Source organism: Ochotona curzoniae, unplaced genomic scaffold (genome assembly GCF_017591425.1).
Source record: "Ochotona curzoniae isolate NIBS_2020 unplaced genomic scaffold, NIBS_Ocur_1.0 scaffold_4505, whole genome shotgun sequence".
Taxonomy (NCBI): Eukaryota; Metazoa; Chordata; class Mammalia; order Lagomorpha; family Ochotonidae; genus Ochotona; species Ochotona curzoniae.
In genome coordinates, this window is record NW_024467118.1 from 32,782,005 (window position 1) to 32,801,615 (window position 19,611).

The 19,611-nt window shown below is 40.9% G+C and overlaps 1 protein-coding gene and 1 long non-coding RNA gene across 3 annotated transcripts in view; one reads left to right on the forward strand and one right to left on the reverse strand.

Annotated features, from left to right (window-relative positions):
- Positions 1–9,947, forward strand: part of LOC121146858 — a 72,430-nt gene extending 62,483 nt beyond the window's left edge. Inside the window, exons 2-3 of the long non-coding RNA XR_005882261.1 lie at positions 9,131–9,215; positions 9,819–9,947. This is a non-coding gene — a long non-coding RNA (uncharacterized LOC121146858). The remainder of the gene's footprint in view (positions 1–9,130; positions 9,216–9,818) is intronic.
- Positions 166–19,611, reverse strand: part of ELP3 (elongator acetyltransferase complex subunit 3) — a 98,106-nt gene continuing 78,660 nt past the window's right edge. For both annotated transcript variants that reach the window (XM_040966453.1, XM_040966454.1), the window contains one exon: positions 166–1,360. In XM_040966453.1, coding sequence (XP_040822387.1) covers positions 1,284–1,360 — 77 coding nt within the window. In that variant the 3' untranslated portion in view covers positions 166–1,283. The remainder of the gene's footprint in view (positions 1,361–19,611) is intronic.

Genomic DNA, 19,611 nt, shown 5'->3' on the forward strand with positions numbered 1-19,611 from the left:
GTGGCTCTGCAGCGTGTCCAGAACCAGGGCCCTGCCATGTGGCTTGCAGCAGTTTAGTGAGATGGCAAACAGCACCCAGGAGGAAATGAATAGCGTCATGGGCTGGGCAGTGGAACCTGTAAGTTCATGATGAATGTGAAGAACCCCACGTGACTCCTTTCTGTGAAGGACTTTTTATTTTCATATGTATTTAGAGGAATCACGTTCAACAAAGCATTGGAAAGGGCACAGAAATGAGGGGGCAGAGGATTAAGCCGTGCTCTCATCTTAGGAACTGATCTAGGCAGAGTCTCCTTAATAGATTATATGAGTGTTTAAAAGCAACAGGATAAAACTTCTGGGGAAAAAATCAATTCTTCCCCATATTTAGATCTGGGGTTCTTTCCTACTTTTCTGTTTTCATGTATGAATTGAACTACCTTCTTCATTTAGCAGAAACCCAAAACCACCTTACAGGATTACAATTCAGGGAACAGCTTCTGTGGAAGTAAGGATTGGCTTAGGGCCTCCAGCATCCAGAGGGGCATGGCAACCCTGCCCGCTCTACCTGGATGATTGGGAAAGCCAAACACTTTCCAGGTACCAACCTATAGCTGCCCCCATTGTTCTGCAGTCATCACGAACGCGGGGAGTACAGACAAGACATTAGGAAAAAGGACTCTGTCATGGTCCCATCTAGATGGTAGGCTCCTCTGAATGGGACAGGCAGGCGGCTGGGGACTGCCAAGCTAATGCAGCCCACAGCACATTGCCTGTCTGCTCTTCATACTGACCCTTCCAAACGTCAGTTTAGTAACCACAGTGACTTCCATGAAAATTGAAGTTCTTTTTCTTAACTTAAGCAGGGAGGCATAAGGAGCTAAAAGCCCAAGACAAACACCTGATAGCTGTCCCCTATTCCAACCTTATTGTTCCTAGAGTGTTAGAAGTAACTCAGGTCTTAGTTTGTTCCTTAAATGACCATCAAAAGTTTTTTTTTACAAACAATGATGTCCAAATGAGTTGATTAACTTGCTTTTGTTACTGTGAGTCAAATCACCTGATAAATAATTGACACGGAAAACTGAGTGGCTTTGTGTGCAATCACACACACAAGAGGATGACCCTGTGGTGTGGTCAGCAGTCTTAGGGCCCCAGTCCTGAAAGCAGGATAAGGGGGAAGGCTCCTCTCCAGGGGGACAGCAGAGGTCCATCTGCTCTGTTTAGCCTTTCCTCTGAGTACTCAAGAAATCTTCTCTGTCTTCTGCCACGGAGGGCACTGTGCAAAGGGACAGGTGTGGTGGTCATCTCAGCATCTTTACCATGTATGGGCCTTGTAATCTGTAGCCAATTTTCCTATAGTAATTTCTGGTGCCAACACCTGCAGAAACAGCAAAGTAGGGAGTGCAAATTAGTACAACCATACAGTGAACGGCATGAAGATTCCTCAAGAAGCTAAAAATGGATCTAACTTCTGACCCATCTATACCTCTGTTGAGAATATTATCTAAAGGAAATGAAGTCAGCCCAGATCATAATACAAGGATATGGAGTCAACTGAGGTGCCTGTCAGTTACTGATTTAGATAAAGAAAATCTGATATGCACACAGGATGGATTATTTCTCAGCTTTAAAAATGGAAGGATGTGGAGATCATTATACCTTTTACCGTGGCACATTTCACACAGAATCTCAGGTTACAATAGAGCACCTTAATTAAAGGACAAGATAAAGTACACAAATGAATAGCCAGATGAGAGATGAATCCACAAGGGAGCTAGCATTCACCAACCTGGAAAGCTCTTCCAGGGATGTTCATGGAGGTTTCATCACATAGGAATGGCCAATTATTAATGTCACTTTCAAATTCCACCCTTCCCTCCCCTCCAAGGATGAGGGGCTAGGGCTGAAGGCACCAGGCTTCCTGTCATGGCCCAGACTGTCTGGTAACCAGGAGCCCATCAAGGATTGCTTCATTAAGACAAATGACATTCCTAACGCCCAGGAAACTCCAGGGGTTCGGGAATGTCTGTATCAGGAACCATGTTCAAACATCAGACATTAGAATAAAAGATACTACTATTATGCCTGTCACTCAGGAAATGGAGACAGAGACCAATTAAGGAACACTAAGTGATTCAAATCACTGCTAAAGACCCATAAAATTTACTTTAACAAGCTTTGTAAATAGTACGCTGAATGATCCCTGCAAAACAACACGTGGCCGCGAATAAGCAGCAGAACCCCTAGTAAGAGCAGTTTGCACAGTAGTGTGTAGCGACAGTTCATAGAATGGGCTCTCTGACCATGAGAGTGGATTGGAGACCTCATGCTGCCATGTTACAGGCAGGAAGAACCTGGCCGATTCCTGCTGCCCTCAGCCTTCACTTTCTCATCTCTGAAGAGGCACTCGGGTCTCTCAGATGTGCAAGAGCAGACAGGAAGGTCCATGAGATGTGACTCATCCGGAGCCCAAGAAAGGTTGATTCCTTGGCAATGGTTGGCTGGGACTTGATGTTTTGCCTCAAGGCATTTCATGGTCTGGTACCTGGTCAGGTTTCTAGCTTCACTTGTTGCTCTTTTCCTATAAACACGATGCTCCAGCTTTGGTGAACCTGCAGTGTTTCAAAGTGCCCTGAGTCTGTCTGTTTCTTTCTAGTTTCCTGGTGCCTGCCACTGCTGGTTTCTGCTTGGCACCCTCCCCACACTCAACTCTTCTTAGTCATCTGCTCATTCCTGGGGCTCCAAGGAGACATTTCCTTCCGTGGACAGTATCCTTGACCTTCCTGGTTCTGGTGAAATCATCACCCTATGTGACTGCAGAGCATTTGGTGTTTTTCCTAAAATGATGGGTTTAATTGTTGAATGTTTGTCTTCTGTCAATGTAGGTTCTTTTCTGTAATTTTAATTTGTTTTAGAGGAAAAGGGGGAGAGAGAAAAAAGGGGAGGGGAGGAAGAAAAAACTTTCATTCACTGGTTTACTGCCTAAGGTGCTGGGCAGGAGCCAGGGACTTAAGCCAAGTCTCTGTGGTGCATGGCTAGAAGCCAGTGACTTGAGACACTGCCACTGCCTTTCTAGGGCATTAGCAGAAGTCTGGAATCAGGAGCTGCAGCCAGGAGTGGAACATGGCAGTCTTAATACCTGGGCCAAATGCTTGCCCCATTATGTTCTATTTATACTGTTCATCAGAGGATTGTGACTAATACTCATTTTCTAAATGTACTAAATGAAAGGCGAAAATTTCTGGCAGGAAATCAAATGCTTGTTGGTTTTCTTAAGTCTATCCTAACCCTTTGACCCAGACATTTACTATTTAGGGAGATTTGTTTTGATTCCTGACTATTACAAAATTAACTATTAAGAAAGTAGAATTGAACCTGACATCACAGAGGTAACAACTGTATCCCATATTCAGAAATGTTCTTCTAACCCAAGATCAGTCATACTCCATCTAGACAATTTCATCTTTTTTTGGGTGTGGTAACTACTAGTATTCAATGCTGTGGCTTAAAGGTGGAACTAGGGAAAAATACAAACATTAAAAATAATGAGTTCATGGGGGTCTGAACCAAATGCTCCATAGCATAAGCATCACATATGGATATCAGTTTAAGTCCTGCCACTCCACTTCTCTTCCAGGTCTCTGGTAATGGCCTGGAAAGGAAGCAGAGGATGGCCCAAGTGTTTGGGCCCCCTACCTACATGGGAGAGCCAAAAGAGGCTCTTGGCTCCCAGATTCAGACTGGCTTAGCTCTAGCTATTGTGGCCATTTGGGGAGTGAACCAGCGGAAGCTCTCTGTCTCTACCTCGCTTCTCCCCAGTAACTTTTTCAAGTAAAAGTATTTAAAAAAAAAAAGGAAAAAAAATGAGTTCAAGAATGAAAGGCAAAGTGACAGAAAGCTCTTCAATATACTGGTTTACTCCTGAAATGCCTGGAATATCCAGGACCAGGACAGATTAAAGCCAGGAGCCTGGAGCTCAGCCTGCGCTTCCTACATGGGTGATGACAAGCAAGCATTTGAACCATCGCCTGCTGCCTTCTAGGGGAGCACTGGCAGGCAGCTGGAACTTGGAAGTGGGGCCAGGATTTAAACTTACACACTCCAATATGGGCTAAATATATTGTAAGTGGCATCTTAACTGCTGTGCAAATTTCTACTCCATGTTAATACTGCTTTTGCTATACCTCATCAATTTTGGTTTATTGTATTTTCACTTTTGTTTATTTCAAGGCATGTTAACATTTCTATTTTCATTTACTGGATGACCCACTATTAATTTCAGAAGTACGTTCAGTCTTCACGTATTATTATTTAAACTTTTCTTCATTTCTAGTTCTATTCTATTGCAGTCAGATAAGGCAGATGACTTTTTTTTTTTGAGATTTCTTTGGGAGCCTAATGTATAATCTATTCTAGATAATGTCCTGTGAACTGGTGAAAAGAATATTCTGTATTTGTTGGATAGAATATTCTGCAAATGTCAGTTAAATCTTTTTGGTCTCTAGTTAACTCTAAAGTTTCTCTGTTGTTGTGTCTGGATGACCTGTACATTGATCCAAGTGGGGTGCTGAAGTTCCCTGCTTTACTGTATTGAACCTTATGCCTCCTTTAAAACCATTTGTCTTAAAATACTGGGTGCTGCTTTGTATATCCTACAAAGGTGTAATCCAAGGGATTGCTGAAGTCAATCCCTTGTTCATTATACAGAGGATTTGTTTTTTAAGAGTTTTTATCTTGACATCTACTTTGTCTAAGAAAAGCAACTCCTGTCTTTCGGTTTCTATGAAATATTGTTTTTTCTCTCATGTTCAATCTGTGTCTACTAGTGAAGTAAATTTCTCCTTTTCAAAAACTTGTTTATTTTTGTTGGAGAGGCAGATTTACAGAAAGAAAGAGAGATAAAAATCCTCTATCCTCTAACCATTCCCCAAATGACTACAATGGCCAGAGATGAGTCTATCCAGAGCCAGGAGCTTCTTCTGGGTTTCCCATGCGGGTGGGACCAGCACTCCTTTGTAGGCATCACACTATCCTGTTTTGTTTTTGTTTTTGTTTTTGTTTTTTCATAGTTCTTGTGTTCCTGTGTTGACAGTTGCACACCCGGAACACCTGTTTTATCACTTTTCAAGTTTGGCTTTCATGGCAAAAGGTTTTCTCCTGGATGTGTCTTTGAGTGTTGGTCTGGTAAGTTACTTTGGCTTTTGTTCCAGCTGGATGCTGTAGTGTAGTCTTCCGGTATCCCTTTGTACTAAGTGATGGAAACAACAGTGGGGCATGCACATTTATTTCAGTCCTATCAGGTGTATGGATTTGGCAGTGATCTGTAGACATGCCAGCCTGGCATCTGAGAACTGTTGCTAGGGTCCCTGTGGTAACTGGGGTCACAGTAGTGCTTTCCTAAAATCCAGTAGGAATGTGTGGGTCTCCAGGTTTCTATGTCATGTCTTAGCACCTACTTCCCTATACTTTGCTCAAGCACAGAATTATTCATGCTATGCTGCCCAGGGTTGGGGAAGAACAGAACACATAGTTGTGTAGCCACCAAAACCACCAAGTTAGTTTACTTTTGGAGCTCACAACCTGACAAGATGGACATGCGGGTAGGACTAAGGCTCATGCTGTTCACAGCCTGCCCGCTGCTGAGATGGACTTGGTGGTCTGAGGCCACTGCCAACCCAGGTGATGCTAGCTGGGATAGAAGTTCCCATCTGATAGCGGGGCATGTGCAAGGACTATATCCACAGGCACCGTTAGGATCTGTCCAGTGACTTGTTGTGTGAGGCTGGGATGATGCAGTCCATCTACCAGGACCCAGGTCTCCAGCTGATGCTGGGTGTTAGCACAGTAGACCAAGCTCTGAGATTCAAGGCACAGAGTCTTGCTTTGAGTCTGCCAGTAGTTGGGAATGATGGCAACAGTCTGTTGGCTACCTGGTAGGGAGAATCCCAAGGCTCCCCTCCCTGGGGGGAGGGGTTGTGGTACTCTACTGGCACCAAGTTTCACTGTGGCAGTTGTAGTATAAAGTTTCAAGTCTATTCTAGATCTAATTCTCTCTTCTTCCCTCAGCAGGAGTGCTGGAGTCTTTCTCCACACCAAGCTTAGGGCTGGGAGAAAGGTGACTATGAGTAACTCCTTCCAGTCTCCTTCAATGTCTGCCCTTACTACTACACTAAATCTAGGCACTGTGGCTTCTTCTGGTCTCCTTTACTTTTGGTAATAGCTACTCTAATTCCTATCTCTGTAAGGGAAATGACTAAAGTTTCTTAGCCACTTAGCTTCTTAGTCTCTTCCCCACACCCAAAGACTTTGTGGATGGATGCAGGGTGTGTGACAAGAAGCAAAATGAAGCTAAGCTTTTTTAACTGAGTAAAGGAAGTGTCTGGAGACAAAGTTGGCATTTATCCAGCAGAAAGACTGTGGGAAGAAGCTTAAGGAAGAAATTAGGAGGTCATGTAATATACAAAATGGGTATAATGTATCTCTTATAAAGAGTTAGAATGACAGTCTTTCCATGGGTATCCTTTTTCTAGTTATTTTAAAAATAATTAAAGAGAAGGAAGAATGAAGGAATATTCCATTTATTGGCTAACTATCTAGATGGCCACAACAGCCAGTGCTGGGCAAGGCTTAAGCTAAGAGCCAGAAACTACTTCCAGGTCCTCCCATGTGGGTGGCAGGAGTCCAAACAGGTGGAGCAGCCGGGACATAAACTAGCATCTATATGTGATCCTAGCATCATAGGCAGTGGCTTTCTCTGCTACATCACAACACCTGTCCCTCTGGGTGCTCTTTTAGAAAGTAATTTCCTAGTGTTACTGTCTTATAAGGGTATGACCTGGATGTATAGATGGTGGCAGAATGAGAAGACAGAGAAAACCTAGTCCCTTTTTGGTACTGCTGAATCTTGGAATGAATTCCAATGCTGTTCTACTTGCAGAGTTGTTGTAAGATAATATATTTTCCATTTGGTTGAAGCCATCTTAAAATTGTAATGAAATATACATAACAAATTTTGCCATCTTAATCATTTTTAATAACATTTACCTATTTACTATTTTACTTGAATGAGAGAGGTAGATCTCCCACCTGCTGGTTCACTCCCCAGATGCCTGGCCCAGGTCAAAGCCAAAAGCCACAAACTTGATCTCGGCCTTCCAGGTGGGTGGTGGAGACCCAACCCTCTAAGCCACAATGTTGCCTCCCAGATGTGCAATTAGCAGGAAGCTGGAATCCCAAGTGGAGCAGGCACCTGAACCAGGCTCTCCCATATAAGACATGAGTGCCCTGAGCATCGACTTGATTATTCAGTGGCCTTAAATATATCTACACCGTTGTACAATTTTCATCAACCATTTCCAGAATTCCTGTAGTCTAACAGAACAAAGTCTGTGCCCATTAGATAAGTCTCTGTGCCCTGGCAACCAACATTCTCCTTTCTGTCTCTAAAAATCTGACTACTCAGAGCCAGCACCCCATATGGTCACCAATTCATATCCCGGTTGCTCCACTTCCCATCTAGCTCCCTGCTTGTGGCCTGGGAAAGCTCCAAAGGATGGCCCAAAGCCTCAGGATGCTGCATCCCCATGCAAGTCCCGGAAGAAGCTCCTGGCTCTAACTGGTTCAGCTCCAGCCATTGTAGCAATCTGGGGAGTGAACCAGTAGATGAGAGATCTCTGTCTCTTCTTCTCTCTGTAAATCTGCCTTCCCAGCAGAAATATATATATTTTAAGAGATTTATGACTTTTATCGGAAAGTCAGATACATAGAGAAAAGGAGAGACAGGAAGTTCTTCCATCTGCTGATTCAATCCCCAAGTGGCCACAATGGCTGGAGCTGTGCCGATCCAAAGCTAAAAGCCAGGAGTTTCTTCTGGATTTCCCACATGGGTGCAGGGTTTGAAGACCTTGGGCTGTACTCTGCTGCTTTCCCAAGCCATAAGCAAGGAGATGGAAGGGAAGTGGAGTAGCTGGGAATAAGAACCAGCACCATATGGGATCGGTGGAGTGCAAGTCGAGGACCTTAGCCACTAGGCTACTGTGCCAGGCTCAAAAATAAATCTTAAAAAGAAAAAACTCTGAGTACTCTAGACACTTCATGTAATTGGCATTCTGCAGTATTTGTCCTTTTGTGACAGATTTCCACTGACTTCAGTGTCTTCAGGGTTATTCACACTTATTGAACTGTTTTTTCCCTGCATCTGAAAATATGCTGATACGTAAAGCTTCATGACATGAACAGTAAAACAGTCAAGTTGTCATTAAGGAATCATAATTCAGAGTGATAATTCTGAACGCAATATTCTGCTTAGAAACACTACTAACTAATCCAAGATGAAGCTCAACAGCCTTACCCTTGCAGGCAGGTCTTTCATGGCTGGCTTCATTAGCTTTAGTTCTTATACAACTGACCTGCCCATGTTATGGTTCAGATTAGTCCACCAGGCAGGACCTCACTAACTCACCTTGCTGGCTTGGCTGCTGCTTTGGACAGTTTTGTTGGTTTGGTCATCACAGTACGCTTTATTTCACGTACATGTCTGCCTCACCTCTTTGAAAGCAACCTCTTTAAAGTCAGTCGCTTCTAACATTAGGGCTTATTACAATGTCTGGCTTATAATCAATCTGCAATAAATGCTTGCAGAGTTTTTATATGGCAGTTACTTTCATGTTGTGCACATACAAAGAAATGTACTCCTGGAAGATGTATTCAAAGCTCTGCATTAGGTGACAGATAGTGGGAATAATTTAAGGTAGAAGGGAAGGAGCAGGACCTATTAACGTAGATACACATTTCTTTCCTTATTAAAGAATTTATAGGCAGCTTTCTGATTTATATGTTTACTTCTAACAAGAACTGGCATGGAATCTTTCAGAAATATTTCTGGCTTTTTATATTAATAACCTAATTGAAAAAAAAAGATGCAATTTTCCATGGACTTAAACAATTCTGGAGCATCAAGCACATGAACTAGAAATGGCGGCAGTCTAGTGAACCTCCATATGCCCACCTCCTACACTGACAAACCCACCCAGCAGACCACAGCTGACACTGCTAGCTCTCTGTGATTCCTCAATTCAGTCCCCTCACACATGCTTAACTTTTCTTTTATACATCTTCTTTCAAATAACGATCATGCTCTAATTTCCAGACTGAAGACAAGTAGCTGGTCCACGTGCTTTACTTCTGAAAACAAGCCATCAACCTCCATCAGTCCTCCATACATACCTTCAGAGGTGAGAAAAGAGCAATCCCGTATATCTAAACCAGGACTATGGCACATCCTTTGGATAACCACAAAGTTTGATGATCAAGAATGCACTGATATCATAAGCGTGCTGGCTCAAAGATGTGCCATAGTGGGCTACAGCCGAGACTTTCTCAGAAACTATGTGGGACCTACAGCCTACTCTATCAGGAATGGGCTGGAAAAACTCTTACTGACTCAGGGAGAGGTGCTCAGGCCTTGATTTGGGTTTTTTGGAAGGAAAGGAATGTGCTGTGTTGTTAGGCTCCTATCCTAATTTTCAGAAACATTCAGCAGCCCTGAGACACGCAGCTACCTCTAGATCCCCTGGGAAGCCTTACATATTCAGTTATGGAAGGCTGTCCTCTAGCCAGTGTTCATTCCAATCTCTTGTAACCTAAACAAAAGTATTCTCCATCTGTATTTCCTATGCCTTTTGTCTCTATAATCTACGGAACAGGTTGGGCGTAGGCCAGAGTAGAAGGAACATACCTGAGCTACGGAGAGGCCTTACTCTGAGCTGTCTCCTCCTTATGCTTAGTAGGGCTCTTAGGAAGTCCTTCACCAGAGTTACTTTCCTTTTGTTCACCAGCCAAGAAAAAGCAATTACCCTTCAGAGCTGATGTAAGGCGACCTTCTGGAGACGTGCTTGGACTGCCTTGGTCATTTCCCAGTCCTGAGCCCAACTGCTACGGCTGCCTCTGGAGCAGAGGCACATGCAGCTGCACAGGTAATCATGTTCCCCACCACATAACCTGTGCAGGATACTGCCAAATCCCAGGAGCTCAACTGCTCTATGCAGCACCCTTGGGGTGCCTGCCACAGTCAACGGTTATTATTAAAGGGATTAGGACAGGGAGGAGATGAGGTGGCTCAAAAGCCTGCTAGGTTTGATCCCCCAAGTTACCTAGTTTATAACCAGACTTTACCTATACAAGGGCCTTTTTCCTTTTCTGTATGTTGGATGATGATTTTTATGTTTATTACTTTAATCAGCTGCAATGATAATGGTGATAGGAGACAAAGAAAAAGTATACTCTGAAAAATGCCTACGGAGATACTCTGAATCTTGGCTCCAGTGAGCAGTCTTCGATCACTTCTCCAGCTCCTTATCTTAGTCCCAAAAGGCTTACCCTTTTTGGGGGAGAACGAATGTGTATGTATAAACTAACTTATTAGAAAGCTTAAGGTATGCACTTTAAGTTGAAGAGAGGCTCTAGTGCTGTGGTATAGTGGGTAAAAATGCTGCCTGTGGGCACCAGTGTTCCATTTCCAATTTAGCTTTTTGTTAATGACCTGGGAAAAGCAGTGGAAGAAGGGCCAAGATTTGGGACCTTGCCACTTCTGTGGGAGACTTGGATGAAGCTACCAGGAGAGTGAGCAAGCATATGGAAGATTTCTCTGTGTAGCTCTTTCAAATAAAAATAACTTTTAAAAGATTAAAAAAAAAAAATTGAACACTGACCCAGGGACAACAGTCAGGCTATAGACAAAGAGCAGTGCTTGCTCCTGGATGTGATGGCAGGGGTGGCTAAGCGCTTGGTAGGAAAGCTTCTTTGTCAATGGTGATCTTTGGCTTCACTTAGAGGTAGTCTTCAACATGGAGAGCAGATGCTATAGCACCTCTCTCAGATCCACCTTGAAGACCCTCACAATGGGAGTCAACTCTTCTGCTTTCTCTCAGCCTCTCTCTGAAAGATATATCTATGCAGCTCAAGACAGGGATGTGCCAAGTATTAAGGGAAGAGGGAATCACAGAAAGTGTACATACTGGGACTGGCATTGCAGCAAAGCAAGTACAATTGTCCACTGGAATGCTGGCATCCCATCTAGGTACACACTAGTGTTATGGTTGCTTCACTTCTGATTCAGCTGCCTGTAAATGGCCTGTGAAAAACAGATGGTCCAAGTATCAGCCTCTGCCATTCATCTTGGAAACCTGGATGAAACTCCTGGTTCCTGGCTTTGGCTTGACCCAGCACTGACCGTTTTAGCCATATGGTTGGAAAATTTCTATCTCCCTCTCTTCAACTTTCAAATAAATATATCTAAAGAAAAAAAGAAAAATGCACACAACTGACCTTGACCATTGCCTGTAGAAGCAAGATAATACTGGGTTGGCTTAAGGTTCTTCAATAAAAAAGGTCGGGGTAGAAAGAGAAGAGGAATCAAAACTTTAAAAAGACTAACCAGAGCTGAAACTGGAACAAAGCCAGTGCTTTCCTAAATTCTATTTTTGATTCCATCTTAGAAAATTTTGAGAAAGGAGTAACTAAATGGGGTAAACCAGTGACTTTGGTCCATGACCTGGTTGAAGAACAACTCATTTCAGACACCAGAGCATTTTTTCCCTGAGGGGATAAATTCAACATCAGCATAAAATCTCAGAACACTGAAAATAAATACTTTTCCTTTAAAAGAGAAGATAAATCAAGAGCAGGAAATGAACCAAGATATTACTGAGGTGATGAGTCTGACTAACTCCATCTACAAAAAACCACCCCCAAAGCCAAAGGTGGCAGCAGCAGGCCGGAAGTTAAGTACCTACAATGTATAAAGCTAGGGGAGGAAGACAGGACTTTTCAGATTTAGGCAGGTTCTGGGCATCACAAGCTACTGCATATGCACAAACATATACTGTATACTGTCCTATGATTTTTTTTTTGAGAATGGGCTACAACTCAGTGCCAGACTACTAGGAAGTAGCACTGATGCAAACAGCACCTGTCTGACCCGGCGACTCCAAGTGTTCCCCATGGCCTGCTTTGAGGTCTACACTGTGGGAGTGTGGTGAGCCACCTAACCCCTGGCTTTACGTATCAAGTCTGCCACTGGTAAAGCACCTCCCTTCTTTCACAGTACAGAAACAATTTACAACTTTTTAAATTCGTTTCCCTCTTGCCACTGTGTTCAGTTTTTCAGTGTTCTATGTTTGATAAATCACTAGATGAAACAAATATGGTGACTTTCTTTCAGTAATAGGGCTCAGTATACAGAGCAGAGTCTGATAGCACAGCAGGCAAAAAAAGCCAACATATTTATTACCCTTTCTCAGTAGGTCTTATATTTGGAACCAAAGTGATACATTATGTCACTATTTGTAAAAAGAACTGCAATATAGACTTTTTTGGGGGGGGGGGGTGCGGAGAAGCAACCACAAATGGAACAGTGGTAGAAAACCTATCCTGGAAGGCGGGCAGAGGGGCCAAGCAGACTCCCCTTAGTCTCTGGGGGGTGAGTTCTGGATCTCCAATGGTGGTCTGAAACCATGGATCATACTGAATACTAAATGCACTATGTATATATATTTTTCCTAGATGTATAATGCCTTTTTCATCTTAACTAACCACTTAACTGTATAATGTCATAATTTTTGTACTTCCAAGTCTGACAGTAAAGCTAGTACAATTTCATGGACATATGTTATTACCACAGATCTCTGCAATCTCACCTTAGTCTTTTTGTTTTTTTCTTTCTTTCTTTACAGGTTGAGAACTATTAACCGTTTCACGTAAAGAAAACATTTTATAGCTTCTCTTCATCATATCCACATTGCCAGCATCACTACTTTCTTAGTGTGGGGCTGTTACTGAGTAAAATAAGGGTCATTTCAACACAAGCACTGATATATCACAATAGTTGATCTGATCACTGAGATGGCTAATAGGCACATAACAAGTGGGTAGCAATACAGCATGTATATTGTGGATAAAGGGATGACTTACATTCTGGGTAAGATGGCACAAGCTTTCATCATGCTACTCAGAATGCATCTCAATTTACAACTTAGAAATCAGAGGCCAGTGTTATGGCCCAGCTGATTAAGCTGCTGCTTGTGTTACTCAGCATCCCATATTGGAAAAATGAAGTCCTGGCTGTTCTCATTTAGTTCCCTGTTAATGCTCCTGGGATAACAGCCAGTGATGATGGCCCAAGTATCTAAGCATTGACCACCTAGGTGGGTTGACCTGGATGACATGTCTGGCTCCTGGCTTTGGCCTGGTCCAGCCAGCCATAGGAGGCCATCTAGAAAGATGGAAGATTTTTTTTTTTCCATCATGCTACCTTTCAAGTAAATTAAATCTGTATCTAAGAAATAAGACCATAAATTTCTTATTTCTGGGTAACATACTAAGAAAATGGAACTGTAGAAAAGGGGGGACATTACAATATTTAACATCATAGAAAAGACCCCTCTGTGATCTTGATTATATTACATGAAATTTTTAGGGTTAACTCTGTAGCAGACAACATCTACAATTAATACTTCTAAAAATATTGGACAAAATTTATAATGCTTTTGCTAACAAATTATCAAGGACCTATTAGTATCAGGGTGAGAATAAGGAGATGATGTGAGAGCCAAGAGTGGAAAAGAGGTATTTCTGCCTTTCCAGCAAGGGCAGCTGAGACCCACACCCACCTGGAGACAAGTGGGTGGCAGTCATGAAGCCCAAGAAGCAGAGAACCTGCTGCGACACTTCCTTGTCCCTCTTCCCTCCACAGAGGATGCTATTCCAGCTCTAGGAGGTGGAAACCATTGAGAGGCAGGATTGACTCAAAGAGCCAAGACAAGGGGGTGAAAAGCAGGGGTTTTAATTCAGAGCATGGGAGACAGAGACTAGCACAACAAACCATATTCTGTATTCTGAAGGGCTCCCCTTTGAATTGAGGGCAGGAACATACAGAGAGAGGCCACATTAATGGCTGAATTCAAGACAAAATAGAGATCCTCTTTGGAGAAAGCTATCACCCAAGTCTTGCAGAATCCCCATGAGCAAATTCTTACATGACATGCTCAGCAAAGTGTATAAGGAAAAAACATGGAGCCACAACAACATGACAAGAAACAGACTACAGATTTCAAATATGAAATCATTTGACAAGGACATGTAAGACAGCTATGCTTATGAATATAGAAACTTAAGTGTATCTAAAAATAACTAGATACTGTAATAAAGGAAATCAGAGAGCTGAAAAACATTCCAGAAACTAAAGAAATGAAAAATAAATAAGGCCAAGACATCACTGGATGTGTTTTATAGTCTCAGCTCAATTAGGCCACTTTAACGTTAAGTCAGAAGCAACTATCAACAACAAAGCATGGAGAAATTAAAAACTGAGTGGGGAAGAGGGTGAGACAAAGTGGGTACGACACACAAGCCTAAACATTACAACAGAGTTCCAGGAAGAGGAAAAAGAATGGCAGTCCATACATTTTAAGTTAGAGACTGAAAGTTAATCAATAAACAACAAATTCACTGAATAAAAATCGATTAAAGTAGATAAGATACTCCAAAAATACAGAGGTGGCATTAAAAAAATCACAGAAATAGCCTTTGTGATATCCTCAGATAGAGGCTATTTTTAACTAAAACCTGTAACAAATAGTGTAGCCAGAAAATAGTGCAAAGATAGACTTCAGGTGCTGGAATTAACTGCCAACTCAAGTCTACTATATCTAATGGAGAAGCACCTTTACCAATGAGCAATATAGGGCCTGGCACAGTGGCCAAGCGGCTAAAGTCCTCACCTTGAACGCCCCTGGATCCCATATGGGTGCCGGTTCTAATCCTGGCAACTGCACTTCCCTTCCAGCTCCCTGCTTGTGGCCTGGGAAAGCAGTCAAAGATGGCCCTGCACCCATGTGGGATACCTGGAAGAAGTTCCTGGATCCTGGCTTCAGACTGGCACAGCATCAGCCGTTGCGCTCACTTGGGGAGTGAATCATCAGACGGAAGATCTTCCTCTCTGTCTCTCCTCTTCTCTGTATATCTGACTTTCCAATAAATAAATAAATCTTTTAAAAAAATGAGCAATATAAAGACATTTTCATACAATCAAAACTGAAATAATCTGCCATCAACAGACTAAAGTTTGCAATAAAGACATAGTGAGAATAATGCTTCCAAACTACCCAATTATCCATTAACAGTAAAACACAGAAACTATGGAAATCTGTATGATGAACTGCTATATGTTAATAAAAATGAAAGAGTGAAGAGCAAGCAAATTGGTAAATACAGCAAATCTAAATGTAACCTGCCTGCATGTTGTAACATCTTGAGGGAGTTTAGAAAAACTATCTGCCACACAGAGAAATTCCAGTGAATATGACAAATAAATGGCCAATAAATATTAAAAGGAAGTTAATTTAACCAGCCATCAAACAATGCATACTGAAATCACACACACAAAAATGCTACTTATTACTTACTCATTCGATTGGAAGTACTCATACACATCAGCTGTAAATATTTCAAGGACCTAAACCTATGCCAGATAGGGTCAAAGCACTAGAGAAGAATATAGGGGACATCCTTTAAGGATTATGCATGGGCAAAAGCTTCTTAAAAAAGAAACCAAAAGCACAGGCAGTTAAAGCCAAAATAAACAAATGGGACTACATCAAACTAACAAGCTTCTGTATAGAAGGGAAAATAGCCAATAAAGTGAGGAGGCAACCAACAGAATGGGAGAACATTCTTGCATTGTACAGAAAAGAGGGGACTAATATTCAAGATCTACAAAGAGCTCTAGAAACTCAATAGTAGCAAAACAATGCTGTTAAGAAATGGGCAAAGGATATGAACAAACATTTCTCAAGAAATTAAACTCAAAAGGATAACAGCCACATGAAAAAATGCTCAATTTCCCTAGCTATTAGGGAAATGCAAATTAACACTACAATAAGGTTTCACCTAACTCCAGTGAGATTGGCCTACATACAGAAATCAGCAAACACCAATTGTTGGCCAGCATGTGGGGAAAAAAAGTATCCCGATTTACTGTTGGTGGGAATGTAAACTAGTACAACCACTTTTCAAGTCAGTATGAAGAGTGCTCAGACAACTGAGAACTGATTGATCATATGACCCAGCCATCCCATCTCTGGAACTATATCCAAAGAAAATGAAATCTGTATTCGAGAGAGTGACCTGTAATCCTGTATTTATAGCAGCACAATTCACAATGGCAAAGACATGAAATTAACCCAGATCCCTGTCAACAAAGGAATGGATAAAGAAATTGAATATGTTACTCAATAGAATACTACTCAGCCATAAATAGGAATGAAATCTTGCCATTTGCCACAAAATGATCCCAGCTGCAAACCATTGTGCTTAGTGAATGAAGTAAGCCAGTCTCAAAATGACAAACACCATATATTCTCTATGGTATAAGTCACCTGATATGCAAAGTACTACACACACACACACACACACACACACACACACACACACACACACACACACACACACGAACTGTACTAGGGAGACTAGCATACTGAGAAATAATAGTACTACACAGTATGCATCTCTACTTTTGAATAAGACTCTCAATAAAACTTTTAAATATACCTCTAAAATGTGATACTAAGTTTTCTACCTTTGCCTGTACTTACGATATATTTAAATATTAGAAAGTTAAACTTGTAACCTGCACTAAGGGACTTAACTATTGTGATAATACTCAGAAAAATGGCAAGAGGGGGAGAGATGAATTCATACAGCTATAATACAAAATGTATTGTGAAAAACAATAAACAGTTACATTATCTTCTAGCTGAGTATATGTACTCTCTGTAATACAGTAATTTTCTTCATAGGTGTGTATTCCACAGAAATATATGCTTCTGTGTCCCATATAAGACTAGATGAGTCTAAATTAGAAACCACCCCAAAATCTAGCAAGAGCGAAATAAATTGGGGACATCTACATAATGGAAACCTACACTTTAATGACATGAGTGAGTTACGATTATACCTAATGTGACTGAATTACACAACAAAGTTGAGCAAAAGTTGCCAGAATAGAAAACTACACTACAATTATTCTACTTACATAAAATTTAAAAGTATACACAGTTAAGGGATACATAATTAGGTATTAAGATATAAATAAAAAATTTTTAAAATGCCAAAAAAAGAGGAAAGAGAATAGCAAAAGGAACAAAGCTTTATGGTGGGGGAAAGGTTTACAGGGTGTGTTTTTACTTTGAGTAGCGGGTTACATGTGTGTCCCTAACTTTCAAGTTTAGATGTAATGCCCAGCATGAAGAAGCAGGTCTTTAGGAAGTGACTGTGTCATGGGGTAAGGTCATCATAAATGGGATCAAGGCATGAGAATGAGGAGCCTATCTGCCACTTTTGCCCGCCAGTCACGTAAGCACGGAAGGTCTGTCCTCGAGGCAGGACCCTCACCAGTAACTGAATCTTGTGTCAACCTCAAGAACTCCCAGCCTTCAGGAATGAGAGAAATAAATTACGACTGTTTATGTTCAGTCTTAGGAATTTGTTGTAGGAGCCTGAATGTACTCAGACACATAGACACTGGTTAAACAATCCATAGTTAAAGTGTTGGATTTTTCTATTCATTATAGCTGATAATCTTTAAAAATGAAGAGGGAAGGGTAAGATTACATAATTTCAATCATGTCAATTATTGTTTATTCTTCAGGCTGATAGGGAAATAATAAATAAGAGAACTTGGGTGTTCCAATGACAGTGAAGGAATCTAGAATTATTAAGGACACTTAACTGATGAAGTATTTACTGAGTATGTACTAATAAGGCCTAGAAATTGTTTCATGTACTTTAAGAAGTCAAAGAAAATAAAACTTCAGCCTAAAAATTTACGTATTTTCATATTTGAATCAGGATAATGAACTAAGTATCTGGAGGTACGGTTCTGTTCTTTGACACTTCTTTGTTATACCAGAGGGCTGCTCTTCATTGATACTAATTTGCTATTGGACAAATTAAAGCGAATCCCATAATATACTCCCACAGTCAAACTTGGAGAGACATAAAATATGCTAAATCTAGCTTTTGAAATCTCAATCTGATTTTCTGGTAAGATGCAAAAGATTAAGATGTTGATTCATAACCATTTAACAAAAAATGTAAAATAAAAGCAAACTATTTTATACTCAGGGTTCAACTAATCAACTATTTATTGAGAGCTTAATATATGCCCAGTAGCATCATGGCAAGTGAATATATTCATTACTTTCATTTCAGTTGCTACTGAAACGAGACTATTATATTTCACTAATCCAGTGGGATGACAATATTTCACACTTCAATAATGCACACTAATAGGACTAAACTAGGGAAAGATTTTGAATCTGAAAATTTAAAAATGAAGCAATTAACTCCATGACCCTAATCTTTGTATTTTTCCACATTAAAATGTTTTTTTACAAAACTGGTAACAAGAGTTATTTACAGGTAGTCTTAGATCTTCAAAGTAACTGATTATTGCAAGTAATTAATATATTAACACATTATTTTCTACTACTTTGTAAATCCAAGAATATCTTGCAGTATGCTACCAAGCCATCTAAAGGTTCCTGTATACATTTTTTTGAAGAGCTACATAGCATAATTAGAAAGAATGAAAAAAATAATAAAACTAGGTAACTAATAAAGTAAAAATATAGAATTTACCATAGTACCTTACAGATGGGTGCTGCTTATGGGTCATCTTCACTGCTCTTAGGAAGCCTTTTTCTCTGTATGAAGTCTGGACCATTTTCTGACATATGAGGGACATATGACTCAAAAAATAGAATTGTTTCCATCAGTGCAAAATGTTTGCTATACCATCTTACTAGTTTGCTCATATGCACAGGCATTAGTGTGTCTACAGAAGTTACAGACCCTTATTTATAATCTGGGAGGAAGGAAAGACAAATCCCATCTATTTTCGGCCTTTTTAAAATGAAAAATGGAGAAGCAAGAAAAGTAAGGACAAAGAACGAAGGGATGCAGGTGACACTGTATGAATAAAGTCAGAATGTCAATAAGGAGACAGAAATTACAGAAAGGAGTAAAGACATAATAACAAACAGAAACCCTAAAAATTCACTAGAGGGGTTCAATGAGAGACAGAAGATAAATATTAGGGACCTTGAGGATACTGTCATGGAATTCATCAATGCTGATCAGAACCTGCAGGTTCTACAGGATTCTGTCAAGCATACTAACCTGCCACACATCATCAGCCTCAGAGGGAGATGAGAAGCACAAAGGGTAAAAAGTATCTAAAAAATGGCTAAAAACTTTGCAAACTTGCTTGAAGACATGAACCTACCCACACTAGGAAGCCCAGTAAATCCCAAGCAGAATAAACTTGAGAGAAGCACAATGGCACAATCACCAAACTGTTAAAAGAAAGCTGAACAAATCCGTCACACGCTGGGAGTATTCAGTAAGACCAACGGCTGATACTGGAAACCATGATGGTCAGAAGGCAGTGGGATGGCAAATTTAAAGTAAAGGGCAAAAAAAAAAATGTGTCTACCAAAAATTCTACTTAGGGAACACTATCCTTTAAGAATAAAGGAAAGTTGACCAAGCCACAGCACCTGTCAGAGTTCT